The sequence below is a fragment of the Nothoprocta perdicaria genome, unplaced genomic scaffold (assembly GCF_003342845.1).
Source record: "Nothoprocta perdicaria isolate Ctin4 unplaced genomic scaffold, notPer1 scaffold_269, whole genome shotgun sequence".
Classification (NCBI taxonomy): Eukaryota; Metazoa; Chordata; class Aves; order Tinamiformes; family Tinamidae; genus Nothoprocta; species Nothoprocta perdicaria.
Window position 1 is genome coordinate 160,765 of NW_020455498.1, and position 18,361 is coordinate 179,125.

The 18,361-nt window shown below is 40.7% G+C and overlaps 1 protein-coding gene across 5 annotated transcripts in view; it reads right to left on the reverse strand.

Annotated features, from left to right (window-relative positions):
• The window catches only part of ELMO1 (engulfment and cell motility 1), a 241,407-nt gene that overhangs the window by 5,903 nt on the left and 217,143 nt on the right, over nt 1-18,361 (reverse strand). For all 5 annotated transcript variants that reach the window (XM_026040820.1, XM_026040821.1, XM_026040822.1 and 2 more), the window contains 3 exons: nt 16,839-16,951; nt 8,978-9,085; nt 5,084-5,166 (listed from right to left, as the gene is read on the reverse strand). In XM_026040820.1, the coding sequence (XP_025896605.1) occupies nt 5,084-5,166; nt 8,978-9,085; nt 16,839-16,951 (304 nt within the window). The remainder of the gene's footprint in view (nt 1-5,083; nt 5,167-8,977; nt 9,086-16,838; nt 16,952-18,361) is intronic.

Sequence of the window (18,361 nt, forward strand, 5' to 3'; positions counted from 1 at the left end):
TTAACACTCCCACCCCAGCCCCTTCCAAGGGCTGATGGCAGCTCACCTGGTCATAGGTTACTTTAGTGTTTAAGTTCAGATCTGAGCTAGGCAATAGTGAGGACTCTAAGTGCATCCTAAGTGTAACCTATGATGTTCAACAAACTCTCCAAGAAGGCTCAACGTTTCTTCAGCTTGAGTAAACTAACACGGCTCTGCAATATTTGATTGTATATGTCAGAAATCTTATCAGGACAGCTAATCTCCTGGTACATACTTTCACTGCTGGAAATCTACAACATGATTCATTTTCAAGAGATTTCTGCCATTTTTCTCCAACTTAACTTGAATGAGCAGACTCATCCTTGTGAGTTCAAACTGAACTACTTCTCTGTCGATCTGGGTTACTTAGTCATAAAAGCCCAAATGAATCTGGGGAGAGGAAAAAAGTCAACTTCTTTTTTGTCCCTGAACTGAAGCTGGAATTTCAAAGGTGCCAAAGAGAATTCAATAAGCACTGACCTTCCCTGAAAGTCACCTGGAGCTGGGTTCCTTTGCGAAACCCAAGCAATCTGAATAAATATCCTTGTGGAGCACACAAGGATACTGTGTTATCATGGTTGTTCCAGACATCATAACAAGTATTGTCACAGAGATTTCACAATCTGTAAATTAGCTGACAGGGAAAGAAAAAATGGTRGAAAAACGACCTGGCTACAAAGAAGGATGCTGATGCTGAACTTCTCTGATCTATGGTGAGCCCCACATACAGTAAGCCTTGTTCTTTCTGCCCCTTGGCTTCCTGATCTCATAATACCAATCAGCTTTGCTGACTCTCGGTTGACAACTGCCCTGCAGCGCTGGCAGCTCTAAGAGCTCTATTGCTTTTATTTGAAGCACTAAGTTTAAAATGGAAGAGCTGAGAAGGGCTGACTGTATGCACTGAAGCATATGCATTGGTCTAGATTCCTATCCCTGATCTACTGGCCTAAACCTGGAGCAGCTCTTTGGATTTCAGTAAATGTTATTTCATTTTTTCATCTTGTGTGATTAGCAGCAGAGTCTGAATCACACACTTTCAATCCTTAGGAATACTCTTAGGTTGATCAGAGATTAGGATCTCTTGAGATATACTCTTGATTTCCTTGAGTTTACTTATTAGTTTTAACTYGCTGTACTGCCAGCCCACAGGAGACGAGTCTCTGGGTTAAATCCCCAAGGAGGCTACAGCTATTAACAGTATTGGTGCATTCAGCAAACAGATTGCTGATGGCTCACACAGTCTTCTTGTGTTTTAGGCATGTCTCTGAACCATACTTTATTAAGAGTAATGGCCCTCATTACAGAAACAAATTTACCTCTGCCCACGCAAACCTGGCATTATCTTCTTAAAGAGTGCTATAAATTATTGACATCAAAACATGCCTAGGCAGGCAACTGCAGTTGGGGGAATAAAATACATGACCACAAAAAGGATTTGTTGAACAGCTCTGTCATGAAGTTCCTGAATTTCATGAAGGTCAGCTGCAATCCCATAGGCTCAGGTTCTGAATATTTGTCCTTTGGGAAATTAAAAAGAAAGGAAAAGAAGAGAAAATCCGCTCCTGAGAACAGGAACATCCAAGGGAGCCATGGATTTGGTCCTTTCCAATCAGGAAGACAATCGGGAAACCCTAGATGCAGGACACCAAATTCCCGTTTATGTGGAAGGTAGAAGCTTGACAGCATTGTCTACTTTTATCTTTGTTGGCTGCTCCAGAGACCAGTGATTTGGAAATTACAGCTTTCAGGCTCCAGCATCTCTGTCATCCTATGCACAGCAAGCTGTCAAGGCAAAGGGAAATTTTGCTCCTGAAGGAGCTGAAGTTGCCAACTGACCCTCTCCAGTGATGGTGATCTTGGTGGCTGAGCTCACTGACTCCTTAGGCACCTGCCTGATCTTGTTATGTTACTTTTCCATCAATAACAGGTGAATTTGGAAAAGTGAAAATCTTCATTCGTTATGGTTGGTTTTATCCTCCCTTTTCTGTCCTACTTCTCAACCTCTCTCAAAGTCATTCTCATGTGCTTTCCAACCTGTGCTCTCCACTTCCTTCCCCCTTCCATCTGCTGAACTTGCTCCCTCAGCAGGCCTAACTCCCCTCCCCTTGCAGATTTCAAACCTCTGCCCTTCCGTAGATGCTTACGAAAGGTAATGATACAGCAACCTAGAATGTGCCTCTCTTTTGAGCTTTGATGAAAACAAGGAATAAAAGACTTTGCCACAACCTTCTGGCCTTGGCCTACTCCTTRGTTTCAACTCCATAGGGAAAGCTGCCACAGAACACGCGAAAAGCAGCTGACTGCTACTCCCAAAAGCTTCTCTCTCCTGCAGTCTCTGCTGGCCTCTCACATATGGGTCCACCAGAGATGAGCTATTTTTGATACACAAGCATTGTTAAGTGCCTATGGCTGAGTGATCTCACACAGCTGGAATGACCTTGCTACTCTTTCCTCATTCCCTCATCCACAGCCTCAAAATGCCCATGTCTGAGACCATGACCCTGTTAAATTTGCTTGTGAGAGCCAGAAGGTCCCACCAGAAACTAACTGTACACGCAGCAGCAGGGAACTTGAAAAGCATGAAATAAGGAGGAGGAAAAAAAAAAACAAAAAGTTACAGGAGAACAGAGAAGTGAGAAGAATCATTTCTGCTGACTAAAAAGTCACCATGTCTGAAGACTGTCACATCTGCCAGAAGATCATGATAGAACAACACTCACAGCTATATGAATATGTTTTTTTCAAGTTTTTCTACTATGTTGCTTTTTTAAAAGGCTGTAAAATCTTACATATTTCATTTCCTTAAAATTCATTAATATTACTCGAGAATCAGAAATGAGGACTTTAAAATTAGACCCAATTTAAGAATCCAAGTAGGATGAAGAACAATGGATTCAGGTCTAGTCCTGTTAGGTTATTCCAGCTTCATATGCATGGAAATTACAATTCAGTGTTAACTCTGATTTATTTCTAAATGATCCCGCTGGAAGAATTAAGGCCACATGCTGGCAAATGAAGAGATGCTGAAGCCTTTTTTAGGGACATTCTGCCAGTTCTAGCTATGTTCATACCAGTGGCATTCTGCCATTCAATTTTATTTTCTGCCAATGAATACACGTTAGAATGTTTCTCCAGACATATACAAGGACAGCAAAGGATGAAAATGCCTCTTGGAAGAATGTCCTATCAATTGTTGACACTAAGGAACTAGAACTAAGAAAAGGAAAATTCCATACACCAAATTCTGCCAAATCTCAGCAGAGATTTGGTCTGTCTTGGCTGTTCTCTGGTTTCTCCCTCCCTTCACTATCAGCATTAGTCACACACAGGGAGAAGTCGGGAAACGAGGGAATCAAAAAAAAAAAAAAAAAAAAGCATAATAATTATTTTCTGCATCAAAAAATGAATGCTTCAGCTATGGATGTATGAATGTTCTATCTGCCAGCTCCTGATCTTCACATTCTCAGCCAGAAGCTTTATGTCACTCCAAAGTAATTTTATCCAAGGAAATGCTGACAGCTAAGGACTTGCAGATCTGCACCACTGCTATTTAGCAATAAATACTAGATAGACATTACTGCTCCATAAAGATGACACACTTCCATCAATGCCACCCACTGCTTTCCTTCTTGTGTGGACATATGAAAACTGGGACAAATAAGTACTAAAAATAGTTTATATAGACCATATAATGTCCCAGGCGAATGCTTCTGGTTCAGCTTTAACRTGAGGGAGGGGTTCTGTGTAATTTACTGTGTGCATGAGGGTGTTAGTGGCCTGATTCAGAAAAGCAACAAAAAAAGATGCTACTGAGATTTCTTTCCTCACCTGACTGACTTTTCCATTTCCATTCACATAAAGCCAAAGCAGACAGACCTTAATCAAATTGCGTGTATGAGAAACACATGCAAACAATATTTTAGATGGCCTATGTATCCCTCTCCAGCAACAGAAAATTCAGCAAAGAGACAAGACTGACAGTTACACAGTCATAAGATGCAATTTTGACAGTGCATCTCTTCATCTTCCATGGCTCCCATTGGAATTGTTTTTTCCCCAGTATTTCTATGAACACTAAATGCACACATTTTGTTTTTAAAGTGTTGAAGTGGGGACTCYTTGCAATTTTTGCAATGATTTTGCAAAATCTCTTCAGAGTTAGACCCCCAAATTCTCATTTKCAGGTAATTACAGATTCTGATTTGAATCCTGCAAGCTGATTTCCAGACTCCAGTTTGTGGTTTCAGGTCAGACTAARCATAATTAAGTTCTTACTTTTCCTTGTAAGGTCAGCAACATAATCTGATGGAAATCTTATGAATGTACCTCCTATGAGAGGATCAGAGACATAGACCTACACCTTAAAGATGTCAGAATTTGATAGYAACTCAATTTCTTCTTGACAGGGTAGCTCACTTACAAAGACTTCAGGCACTGTACAGCTTGAGCATTAGTGCTGGTTTACGTTTTGATCTGAAACTCTGACAGGTAACATAAACCTAATTTAAGCTGAGAATTGTCTCCTACACACACCTCCAAATGCACTGCTGAACACATCCTTATACACCTCATTAACTGTCTAGCATTTACCTGGCATCCTATTGTAAGGAGTTGTTTTTCTACCTGACTGGATCTCAAGTTATCATCAGCTGGACATTAACCGCAGTTCTGACATGTGCCACGTTCAGTGAACTCATTTGAGGATTCAGCTGGAACAAACTAGCTGTTTATCAGACAGTTACAGGAGCAAGTACAAAGAGCCACTGCTGCTCTGTTCTGCCAGTCAGCAGCAGTCAAAACTTGTTTGCTTTAGAAAAACTATCCTAATATGCTTTAGGCAGATGAAAAATATCACAATGCGCATCTGCCATGAAATCTGAGTAAAGGAGGGTAGGCTGCCCTAATAATTTAACTGAAATGCTCTCAAATGAAAACAGTGTGTGCATGTGTACACTGAAAGGTGTCAGGCTGGAAAGAAAAATATCTGTATTACTCTGGGGAAGGTCAAGCTGACAGGCTTTGTATTCTGCAGGGGGTGTCTATAATAATTTGATAGCCATACCTTGTTTTGTTTAAGAGCTCCTTTCTCCTTCATGTGAGGGCAGTCTTTCCCTGTCACAACAGCTTTTATATCTGCCACCGGCACTGCAGTAAAATACAAAACAAACAAAAAGCAAGTAATAAGTTAAAATCAGAATGTGTAAAAACTGGAGTCTAAAAAGAGGCAAGACTAAGGTGTTAAAAATGCCACCCCCTTTGCCATTTCCTGCTGCTGCATGAAAAGAAGCTGCAAGCAAAGCAACTAAAAGAGGCATCAGTGAGCCTTGACAGTTTCAGGCATCTGGATGAAAATCTGAGACTGCTTTTTCTTTCCTGCTGTGACTGCTTTAGAAGGGAGGACTTTACATACAGATATGTACCTTGTTTGGACAGTTTCAGCATGCACATGTGTATTTAGACGACATGTACTGTTTTTGATCTTATTAAAGTAACATGCCTGCCATGTTGCTGCTCTTCCCTAGGCATGTGGTTGAAGTCTCTGTTGACAACAGGATCCTGAGCTAGGAAGACCCTTGATCAATCTTGATGCTGAAGTCACTCTCTGGTATTAAGAGGAGCGAGGGTTATAATGACCAATTCTAATTGCCTCAAAATGTGAAGYAATCACAAGTTATTAAAAGTATAATACTTAGCACAAAAGTTTTGGAAGCTGTTGCCACTCAGACTCACTCACGGAGTAAATGTGGTGAGGTCACTAAAACACGAAGTCTCTGAACTTCAAGAGGAAGTCAATTTTCCGACAGTAATTACTTTGTAGAAAATCTATATACTCCACAATACAATAGGGCCAGTGAGCGACAGAATGTTTCTACAATCTATAAATAATCCATTATCTTTGTGGCTTCAGAAAAGCATCATACATATAGAATAGCAGAGAATATGAAAGTTTGCCACTGCCTTTAGCTTTACAAACCCTAATGGAAATGCTGGAGAGCAAAGATACACATTTTCTCTTCCACTGGRTACAGCAACACTACATATTTTAATACAGATTAACTGAGCACTGTGATCAAATGGATAGCACACAGCACAATGACATGTTTAAGCATGTTTCCCATGTAAAAAAAGTCGCTTAAAGTCGCATTTTGGCCCCACACTATTCAAATTCTCCTGCCCTATCACACTGTGGCCCTGCCTTTTATGCCTCTGTCAGTACTCTATTTTTGCAGCTGTTACTTTTGAGAAGAGAGAGCAAGCTAAGAGAAACTGGGAAATATAAGAGGCATTTAACTGCTGTCGTGGCAGAGAGGTCTTCCAAGATGGAAGAGCTTGCAGCATTTGCTGAAAATGCCCAGACACATAATTTATTTGACAGCATAAGGAAAGGTTTTCCAAACTAGATCTGCCAGACTTTTTTTTTTCCGACCCCTAGATTTCATATACTTCTTGGTCTCTGTGGTTTGTGGCGTAGTTAATGTGGGAAATTTCAGCTAGATATGATGCTACGATCTTTGATTTATCTACAATTTGGCTAACTTCTTGTTTTGGAAAATAGAATCAAAGACTTCAGAAGCTGCCTGCAAGATGCTGGAGGGTGTGAACCCAGATGTGATGTGCTCGCAAGAGATAATGCCCCAAGAAAGAGGGCAGCTGTTTTCTGTCCCAGCTGGATGTGCACAGCTTGGTAACACTGCCAGCCTGAAGACAGAGATGACATTGAAGGAAGTCCAAAGGTTAAGAAAAAAAATAAAAGAACAAAAAAGCCCTCAAAGAACAAATGTAATTTTGGAAAAGGTGCTAGTTGTTCAAGTCTGGCAAAGTGTACACAAAATCTCCTCTGTAACCTCTCTCAGTGCTCCACTTTCTCGCTCACTTAGCCTCTTTTATCTATTGAATCATTCCCAGATGCTGACAACCTGGAAAACCAGGAAGAGAAGATCTAAAGGCAYGCCTTTCCCAAGAGTGGAGAGCACTCATGGGTGAAAGTGTTTGTCATTATATTCCAACTTTAGAAGTTCAAAATTTAAAACAAGCCTACAACAAGAGAAAAAAAATAAAAAAGCACATCACCCAAATCATCATTGGAATATGTTCTGTACAATTCCCAGGATAGTTTAGCCTGACATGTTTCTGATGTGTTTACAGCAATAATGCCACTTTATAATTTTATATGCACACCTCTTKCAGTATTTGCAAGTTTGTTTAATTAGACTGTAAAGTAATGGGCACTATGGTTGCTCTTACATTCTTAACAGCCTTACTACTCTGAGATACTTAAAAAATAACCACATCTTCCCTGAGCTGCATCAGTACCACTCTATGTGTCAGTAGGTGTGAAAAGKGAACATGTGGGTCTCACCTAGTGGCTCCAAAGACAAGAACTCCTGTCCCAGTGGGACCACAGGCTCACAAATAAGCCCAGGGGCCTAAGGAAATTTCAGAGGCAAAACGAAGCTTGCAGCTGGAGCTGGATATGGAAGCGTGCTCAAAGCAAACAAGTCTGAGAACTGCTGGGCTGGGAACTGCCCCTGCAGTTCAAGAGTAACATTCACCCCTTTTCTGTCAACTTAAACCTACTGTAACATTTGAGGGCAATTTCTCTAACTCTTGTCAAGACAAACAGCCTCTTCCAGTGCCAATGCAGCAATAAGATCCTCTGTCCTAGATTCTGCCGCGACTGCAGTAAAAGCCTGAAGTATCCTTGAGGCAATGTGTAAAGCAATGAAAAGGAGCGAGTGGGACTGTAAACTCTCAGGGCTCCCTCTTCTGCCTTTCTTCCCAGGCAGCACTTGGGAACACTTGGAAACTTTAAAAGGGGTTGCCAGGAGAGGAGGGCAGGGGGAAGAAAGGGGAAACATGTTCTTCTTTATGTTACTAATGTACATAAAAGTTAAAATCACTAATCTTGTCTTTTCTCAATTTTCAGGCTGAAGAAGTTTCTGAAGTCTACAAAGTTATTCTGTCATTTCATAAAAAAAAAAAAAAAAAAAAAAGACTAAAGAAGACTTACCAACCTGACTGCTTGTACAAGTGTTTGTCTAATTGGAAAATGTCAAGAATGACATTTATTATTAATGGAGTTTCATAAAAAAAAAAAAAAAAAAAAAAAGACTAAAGAAGACTTACCAACCTGACTGCTTGTACAAGTGTTTGTCTAATTGGAAAATGTCAAGAATGACATTTATTATTAATGGAGTTTCAGAAAAGAATGAAAAGAAATAACTTCTCATTCAAAGCTTCATTTTTCAACCTCATTTTCTGGCGATAAAACTGCACTGGTCATTATGTGAGCCATCACAAAAGTCTTTTCTAGGATGCAGGCTAAACCTCTATAACTCATGTTGAAAACCYAAGGAGACATTTTCATGAGGGTATGATTTTCTAAAGGGCTTCATGATGACTTTGATCCCTAGAAGATATCCCAGTAACTGCCCTTGTAAGAGCTGTCATAAAACCATGTACTGTTTCAGCTGGACACACAGTAACTGTTGGGTCTTATYGTTGCTGTTCAGAGCAATGCATCATCTTTAAGTCCACTCTCCAATCAAAAAGACCTGTGTCTGCCAGGGGTTTCTCTTCTAGGCACTAGATTGTTTGCAACAGCAGAAACAGCTGTCTCTATTGACAGGAAGTGCTTCTGAATATGCCAGAGTATTTTATTTGACATCTGCAGTTACACGAAAAGTGAAAATAAATTGTGTTTCTCCCCCTGTGATGCATGACATTTCCAAGCTCAAAGAAATTATGARCTCTTTGGAAAGCTGAGCCCAGTCCCAACACAGACTTGCCAAAATCAGGAGAGCAGCGTCTGAATGCATGAGGAAATGTCCCCTGTTGTTGACCACATATACAAAGCACTTCATAACATCACATGTTAAAATAAATCCAGTAGAAGTCATGGAAAGGAACTAACTTAAAAGCAGCAAAGGCAGCGTAATCCATGTACGTGACTTACATTTATCTTGCAAAGAATCGTGGGGGACTTCTCCCTGGGGACTTTCTTCCAAGTCTCCGTAGTGCAAGACCTTGTGATTAGGAGACAGTCGACAATACCAGAATTTGTCTGTTAAAAAGAAAAACATTACACAGGGTCGCTAAGAGGTCTTCTTTAGCATCATCAATAGCATAAGAGAAAATCTACTCAAACGAAGCATTACAAGGAAGGACTGTATCATTTTTAGAAGAGATGTGAGGGGTGTGTTGATAGTGAGGCAAGAGCTTTGCATAATAACTTTATTTGGTTWAGAAATGTGTTTGCAACTTGTATTGTTCTCTTGTTCCTGTCTTCATTCAGCCACTAGTTTAAAAAATAACTATTAACCAAGAAATAACTGACTTAGTTTTATGTGATTTTATACATGCTCACAGACTGGAGGCTGGTTAAGTAGCTACTGTTTTGAATGGCTAACTTTAACATATCCATAAAAGCTTCATTTTTAGTACTCTCTATGTGAACATTGAGCCCTRCCAGCTGTCTTGTGTGGGACTTCCAAAAACAGAGACATTTGAGATGGCCCATATCTTACAAAAATTGTGACTCATGTCCTTTTGCAGAGCCATGATAAGATACCCTCATGTTTACAGTGAGACTGGACATCACAAACACATAAAGATTTTAAAAAGTTACCTCCCTCGTTCTCTATAGAACTTAGTGGTCATTATGGCCACAAACATACCCATACCATGCTCCTACATTCATTTCAGCCCCTCCTACGAGGGGGTTTACATCTCTCGCCAAATCCGACTCCTTAGCATACAATTCCCCTTAACAAAATTTGCTAAAACCTTCTCCCACTAAAAGCCCTGGCTTTGCAGAACACGGCTGCCCTGCTGCCTGGCATGTTTGCCAACCTCCTTTTTGCAGTGGCAACAACGATGCTTCCCTTCCTCCCAGTGCACTTTCGATTCAATAAATAGCTCACCCACAACACCAAGCTGTCAAAAACACCATCTTSTTACAGCTCCAGTACGAATCTCCAAAAGCTTGGAGCTGGGATAGATGTTAAAATGCCAGCAATGGGGGGCATCTCTCCTCTGTGCTTTTTTTCCGTGCGGGCAGCAGTGATGCTGTGCCACACAGTTTAGGGAAATGCATTCCCAATTTAGGGGCATGCAAATGGGAATGCATTCCCGTTTCCCCCTTCTTTTGGGGAAGACCTTCCCATTTTAGGGGAAAAGGCAGCATGAAGGGAGCCCCACGGCGTCACAGCAGCCAGGAGCAAGTGATGTAAATAAAGGCTGGAGGAACCATGAAGTCCCCAACATCAGACCCCGTGCACTCCTCCGGGGCTGCCAGCAAAGGGAGGGAGGGCTTCCTGGCCCCACTAGTGAAATGCTGTCATGGATTCARCTTCTTTCTAGAGGACTCTCAAAACCTTGTGCTCCACTGTGCAAAATGTAACACAGAAAGGCATGGGGAAGGCCAGGTCAGCTCTGAGGTGTCTCTTGGCTTCCGTGTGCCCTTGTAGATACTTCTTTCACAGTAGGCAAAAATGGGGCAAAGAAGCAACGCTGCAAACCACCTTGTTTGCTTGTGTAGGTGCTTCTACAGGAAGGTTTCAAAGCACCTTACAAAGCACTGACTGAGGGTCAGCATGGCAAGGAGGCACATTCCTGTGTGTGTTTCACAAGTACAAACAGCTCTGAAGGCCCTGCTGCTGAGCCTGAGGTTATGATTTCAGAATACATGTAAAAAGAACTGCTGAAATACAAGCTTCCCAGGACTGTTAACAGTATGTGTAATATTGCACAGCACAGAGCTGCAAGAAACCTSCCCTTGCAAAATTATTGCAGGGATTTAAATCTGGAGTGAGAAGGACCCACAGGCAGCATGCCCCCATTGGAAAGACAAACACACAACACCAGCTTGTTGGGCAGTCTGACTGTCTGAAAAGGATGCACGTGAAACTCTTCAAAACCTGATATTAAAAAAAAAAACTGCACTGAATCTGACAGTAGCTTGGTTTGTTCCTTGCCTACCTAAAGAAAAGCTCCACCTAATGCAGCAGAACCTGCAGCCTAATTTTTCTTTTTCTGAGAATGTTTAATTGCAACCTCAATATTTATAAGAATGTTTGGTTTCAGACTGTACAAAGGAATATTGCTTTCCATCTCTAAGGTGAAAATCTTTTTTTCCTAATAAGAGCCAACCTGGTCTGACCATCTTCTCAATTAGCTAGACAAGATGAGGTCACTGATGAAGACTCTCCTGAGTTCTTTTTAACTTAGCACACATGCAACTGAGGATGCTAGTGAGGGTCTCAAAAAGATTGTTTTTAACCGGCTAAGGATGAAAAGGTTTTAAAAACCTTGTTTCTGTATCAACTCCCTCCTCCAAAACTATGAGAAGGAAAGGAAAAAAAGAAGAAACAAAAGCCAAATAAACAGGAAACTTTTCTTGACTTTGTTTTTAGGAAGTGGTGGTTTTACAGGAGTAAAGCCCAGGTCTGCCGGACTGTGGAGCCTCTTACAGCAATTCTCCATAACCCAAGGTTAATTAAAGAACTAACTGGGATAGACTGTGGCTTGAAGCATGTCCAGCACGGTTCTCCCCCAGGCTCACTAATAGCTACGGTCACACCAAAACTTGCTGTAGGGGAAAAATCCTGGAATGAGGCCGATGAAGGGAACCAAGGGGGTCCTGTCAGCTGCAGCAACCAAGGGGCTGCCCTAACCAGCCCGGGATTAGGGCAATCACTGCATCAGCACTGAAAAATAAACTGTGCTTCCATTTAGGAGCCTCTACAACCAGCTCAAGCCTTGCTGGCTGGGGAATTTTTAGCTGTACATGATGTTGCAAACAGTTTATCAGACAACATCCTGCATATGTGAGATCGCAGTGCCTTGGGGGGAGCAGTTTTAAAAGAGACTGACTTCAGACTTGAGGTGCTGAGCACATATTGGAACTGGAGTGTCTAAAAGTAACGCTGCAGTTAAAATCAGAATTATATTAAATCGCTTCCTTTGATTAAAAAGCCTGAAGAAAACATGATTAGAGCAGGTGGATAGCAGCTGACACTTTCTTGCAGCCCTAAATACCTAAAGAAATTAGAAAAAAAAACAAACAAAAAACAAGTTTCAAAGACAGGACAGGTATTTTCAGACAGACCCTCTAGTCTGCCCGTAGTAGATTTGTTTGTATGTGTGCAGCTGCTGGTTCAAAGAAAAGCTTCTATTGCTTCATCCAGAGAAGGGTCAGATTCAGGCCCTGCCTTATGGAGTTGCCCTGAGGTCTTAGTCCTTTCCTGCTGCCTTGTTTGGTATCAGATGTTGCTGCTCTGTGGGGCTCCTTCTCAAAGCAGGCAGCTGTAGGAAGGACATCCTCTAAGCACTGAGTGTTTACAGGCAACRTGGGTCTGATTTCATTACAATTTTCAGATGCTGTATTATTAAAGCTTGTGAATGAGCCCTTAAGTCCTTTATGCTCATTGACAATGCATGCAATTAAATTAAGGTGCTACTGATTCTCCCTTCAGCGATGGGATTAATGTTTCTTATTTTTAACCTGCAACGACTTCATACAAATTGTTTAGGTTTTCAAAGAATTGCTAGAGCAACCAATGGGTTAAATACTGTAGCATGTTGTTAGAGTTTACAGAAGGGGAGGGGGAAAAAAAAACGGGGAAAAAACAACTCTACACAAACAACAAAACCAACTATAATTTACCTAGAAGAGCAATACTCTGAACATGCTGCCAATGGGCTGCAGTGCTGGCTATTCATAGGGTGTTTCCAAGCGCATTAATGGCCAATGACTCGTGCCCTTAATGTTATCCCAYGCAAAGAATTGCTGTGATTGCTGCACAAGTGCTCTGCAGCTAGGATCTGGATAGAAAATAGCTCAGATATTCACTGACACGAGGCTTGGAAGGTGCTTTTTATGCCAAGATACAGTCCACATCAGTGAGGTTTGCTGTTCAAAGAAAATGTTGCTCCAAGAGTTAGTGACAGAARTGCATGCATTTAAATACATCTCGAATATTAGATATATATCTGTAGACTCACACACTTTCTATTCTGCTGCGTTGTGTTTCTCTAAGATATCCATCAGAGTGATAAATTTTCACTCTCACTGGTCTTACTTAGGTGCTTACAGAAAGCCAGGAAGCCCTGCAAGTGATTTGTGATGAAGTGAGACTTGTGGCAATGCYGGGGGCTTGGGCAGGCTTGGTTAACCAGGTCCTCTCAGCAATTCACATATCACAGAATACCACGTTTTATGGAGCTTGGGGAGGTGAGCAGCAGTAAAAGGAACTTTGCAGAGAGAAGAAAGCGCTTGTTCTCAGTTAGCAGCATGAGTCACTTACCCTCATGAGGCAGAAAAATGGGTTTGACTGTTTCTCTGCCTTAATTTAAGGTTACTCTTCTCAGGTTACTTAAAAAATATGCTGCWCTTAGGTTTTTAATTTAACCATGTGTTTCACTTGGCTTTTTCTCACTTCCAAAAATGACTATTTAAGAAACCTTATCTTTGGTTGTAAAACCATTTCAGTAACATGCAATTTCTCTATAATCTATATATAATAATAATAATCTATATAATCTATAAAAAGCTAAAAGGGGAAATCATTTCCAAGAGTGCACTCAGTAATATAAACTACAGGTATAGCAGATGTCAACTAGAAAAGCACCTATTATCCTCAATAAAACTCTCTTATCTGTTATTTAGCTCTACTGGAAAGAGTATCTTTCGGGGGGTTGTAAAGTGCTTTGTTTAGTCTTCAACCCTTTCTTTTAGGGCTTACCTATGTAAGGAGAAAGCTGCAGAGGAGGGAAGCAGGGATTTAAGGAGCTTTATGATCTGTGTTGAAGAATGATGAGAAGGGCAGTGTGCATTTTGCTGTTTTATTTTGAATTGATTAAGGATGTCATATGTACGTTTTTAAAAAAGAGTTGCTGCTGGCATTCTTTTGTGAAATGTAGCAAGGAACAAACCTGGTATCATTTGATGTGGCAAGGATGCTGTTAAAGTAATAGTGGCATTTCTGAATTCTGGATTCTAGAGAGCTCATGCTGATATGATGACCCTGTGCTGAAATACAAAGATGAGACTACAGATGCCTCACATTTCAAACTTCAATCCTCCTCAGTGAATCACCTGTTGGCTTGGAGGCTTTCCAATGCTCAGCAAATATGAAAGAGTTTCACATCTTCTCACATGGCCGTGAGGGCTGTAAGCTCTCTGCTCATTTTTTGGGAAGCCAATTGTTTCAACTTACTGTGCCTAACCATGTGTGTCCTACCACATGTTCAAACAACAGCCTTAATGGAAGTTTGCTCTGGAGCTTTTATCGTGGGATAATGTCAGCTAATTATTTTTTAAATAGACAATTTAATGGTTTCAGCTTCTCCTGGGTAGGCCATTTTACCACGTTCAGATCCCTCTTTTTATAATCGGTAGATCTGCAGCCTTTGCCCCAGGACTGTCTCAAGGGAAAGGGAGAATCATGAGAAAGATAAATAGAGCTGTAGGCATCATGACATAAAATAGCCACCTGATCTTGCTACTCTGATAAGGAGGTTGCCAGATAACAGGTAAATCATGATGTCTTGCAGCACACACTGTTTCTTCTTGGGGTTTGAATCTATCTGGATAGACTTTGGTCCTTTGAGAGCCTCTGTGATGCCACGTGGCCAGTCAATCTTGCCACAGGAACAGGCAGATAATGAAACTCCTCCTGAGCCCCAGGGCAAAAAGTCTTGGCAGGTGGGTGAGGGAAATGGGGAAGGGGAGGTCAGTTAAGACTAACAGAAGCTTTACTCAGGAATGGAGCCATTTTTATCAGGACACTAAGAAAAATCATCTAAAAAGTAGGTGGCCCAGACGTTGTGCAGCACTAATTTAAACATCTGGCCTCTCTGCTTCCCTTAGTCTCAAATTCTTGCCATCATGACAGCCTTGATCTTGCAGCATATGCTGTATGGTGCCCAGAAGAGATCAAGGTGGACAGGCTGGTTCCAAGAGCACACCTTGCACCTCTGCAGGTACCAGAGAAGGACTATCCCCTACTAGAAGGCTTATGAAGCAAACATGCTTCATACATCTACCGTCCTTCACTGGCTTATTAGAACTCATAGTATTAGATCTTGGTGTATTTAGACCTTTTAGCATCATCGTCACCTGCACGGGTGTTGCATCTTCTCCCTCACTGGGAGATATGTTTCCCTTTTGACTCAGGGAATAGAGGCAGTCTAACATCAACCAAGACAACTTTTTCGGGCAAGCTGGAAAGAAGGTGCACTTCTAAATGGGCCTATATTGGATAAATACAATACACCTCAGAGATGAGAAGCAGTTCTTTGAGGCATGACTACAGGGCTTGTTTCCAAAGCATCATGAACTCTTTTGGTCCTATATAAATATGACATCAAAGCAATTAATCTGGTGCCCTATACAGTTCACTCCAAGGCATGACAYGACAGCCTTCTTAGCAGTGGCTCAGAAGATTATGTTGATATTTTTATTACTTTAGCTCCACACAAATGAGTGGAACTAATTTATATCCTCTAAGGTTTTTGATCCTATGAATCACAAACTGGTAACAGTTTAAAATAAAATAGTCTATCTTCCTTTTGGAGATCTGCCAAAACAAAAACATTTGCCACAAACTCCTTCTCTAGAATTTCAGTCATGCACATTAAGGTTTGGGAAACAAAATAATAATATTTAAAAAAGCTCTCACTACTAACTGCCAAACCAAGGTGCACGTTACTTTATCTCCTTTCACTTCGTGAAGATGTTGTTGAAGGGAAAACATACCACATACACAAAGCTGCATCAGTTCTGACTTAACACCTACGTAAAGGCTTGAAACTTTCCAAAATAACCTCCTCATATTAAACTAAATACCCTGTACTTGCTTGCTAAGACATTGCACTTTTTTTTTTTTTTTTTTTTATGTGAAGAAAGCAGTTTTCCACAATTGATTTGAATGTCTTAAATATTGATCCTTGGCACTTATTCATCTTCCTAATTTGTGCTGAATTTGCAGAGAGAGATGTGTTAAAAAAAAAGTGATCTAAATTTCCACCAAGTGGGGCTTTCAAAGGGAAATAATAAAACTTTTGAGTAATCTGCTGCATTTACACACCTCCATTATTTTGCCCTGAGAAGGATGTATTCCTGAGAAGGGGAAGAACAACCAYGGAGAGCTTGACTGTATAAAACGAGCTGATATTCTACTATTAAGTGAAGTTTCATAGGGGTTAGGAAACAAATCTTCCTATATCAATCAAGTATTCATTCTAAAATACATAAATTATCACTGTAAGGACTTTTTATGAGTAAATTAAAATATCATTAATATATTGAATATACATGGTAATGAACAAAAAGTATGGACAGACAGTACTAGAAGGAGGGATGAAAAATGAACTCATCAGAAACATAAAATTGTTGTACTTCTAGCTAATTCATTAGTGGTATACTTTAGAACAATCCAGTAAAAAAAAATGAAAAAGATGTTCCAAGTCTGAGATGTTCAGGTTCTGACTACACCAAGTTGTATGTGTTACTCTGGCAGAGGGCTAAGAGATTTTGTTTAGWGATTAGCAAGGTGCCTGCACATCCAGGCAGGAAGCAGAGTACTCAGTTCAGAGTGCAACGCTGCTGCTTCAGATTTTCATCAAAGGTGGGACTGACTCCAGGTCTGTGTGATGAAGCCAAAACCAACCACAGTGAAACACAGGAAATCTCAGAACTTATCCAGGAGATTCTTTCAGTTGCCCCTGGAAAAAGCAACCTAGAGAGCACTAAAACACGACTRGTCACCACCACAACCCTCAGACCAAAGTGAGGATGAGAGCCAGAGCTGTACCTTGTCTCCGCCGACTGTTGAGTTTCCTAAAGCAGGTCCCCTCCACAAGCCGATTAAGACGCTGCTGCTTGATCAGCTCTAAAATCTCAGGCTGAATCTTCTCTTTTAGTTCCCTTTGGGAGAAAGAAAAGCACTTGTGAAGTTCATCACGCACCACTTTCTCTCCTCTGAGACAGACCCCCATGAGATGTTTATGCAAGGAGTTCAAAGGGGACAACAGCCACCAGCAGCCCCAGCTCAGAATCTCCTCCAGGCAAAGACCTTTCCCTGACAAGAAGAGGTCAGAATATCTCCAGGTCAGAATATCTCTGGCCGAGACATCTCCCTGCTACTACATCAGTGTATGACTCAGCCAAGTCATTTACTTGTTTCCCATTTACTCATCTAAAAATAACACATGCTGTAAGTCATCAAGGAAATTTTCTGTGGCAAATTACGCTTTTTCATCGTAGGAGCACTACGAAGCCTCTTGAAAGGTTTGTCACCTTTAGTGGCATGATCCTCAGCTACTGCACTCCCTCTGTTATTATTTAGGACAACATAAGAGGCTAAAGCACATTTTAAAATAAGACAAAACAGTGCACGATGGCAATAAGCCAAAACAACAATCTGTGCTATATGCTTGTTGTTAATTCCATACCACTCAAGTCATTACTCAATTTTGTGGAAGAGTTATCATGACTGGGGATTGCTTAAGAATCAAGTTCTACCCCTGTCCAGGAGCACAGAAGCTCACAGTGCATTTAGAACTATTATTACACGTCCTTCAGAAAATCCATTTCCTACAGTCTGCTTTGATAAATGGGTTCAATGTGTCAGGAACTAAGCAGAAAATGTATGCACATAATATTTAAAGTTGATTTCATACACTGTCACATGGAGTCACAGGTGTCTGAATTCATCAGTTATAACCTCACTTAGATTCATTAAGCATGTATAAAAGACAGGTTTAAACATCAACTTGACAGCAGGCCTAGTAAGATTAAAAAGTAGCAGAAAGTGTAGAGGGTTTATAAAATATGAAGTATGTCAGAACTGTAATTCTGGATTGCTGTGTGAATTAAGTAATACCAAAAATCATTCCGTTTGGTGGTATGCTCCAGCAATCATCACCAAAAGGAAGTAAAACCATGGTATGCCATAGATAAACTGGGAATGTTTCTTCTTGAAAAGCTCAGTCTCTGAAGATTTTCACTTCCATTCTGGTCCTATACCTACGATATGCAAAACTCCCACTGAAATGACTGCAGGTTTGCTGCTAGAGAGATCAGGTCTCTAAATAGCAATGCCATCATTCTTCCAGGTATTAACAAAATGGTTGGCATTCTTGATGCATAACCCTCTGCATATTTACAAGCTGTGAAAATCTAGCTGGTCAAAAACCAAGTACTGTAGCTATAGAAACAGGCCACCTTTAGTAAATGTATTATTAGTCCTTCATGATCATATTTAAACATCTTTGTTTCCTCACTAGAACTGAGGTATAAATATGCTAAATAGTTAAATACTATGATTTAAAGGAT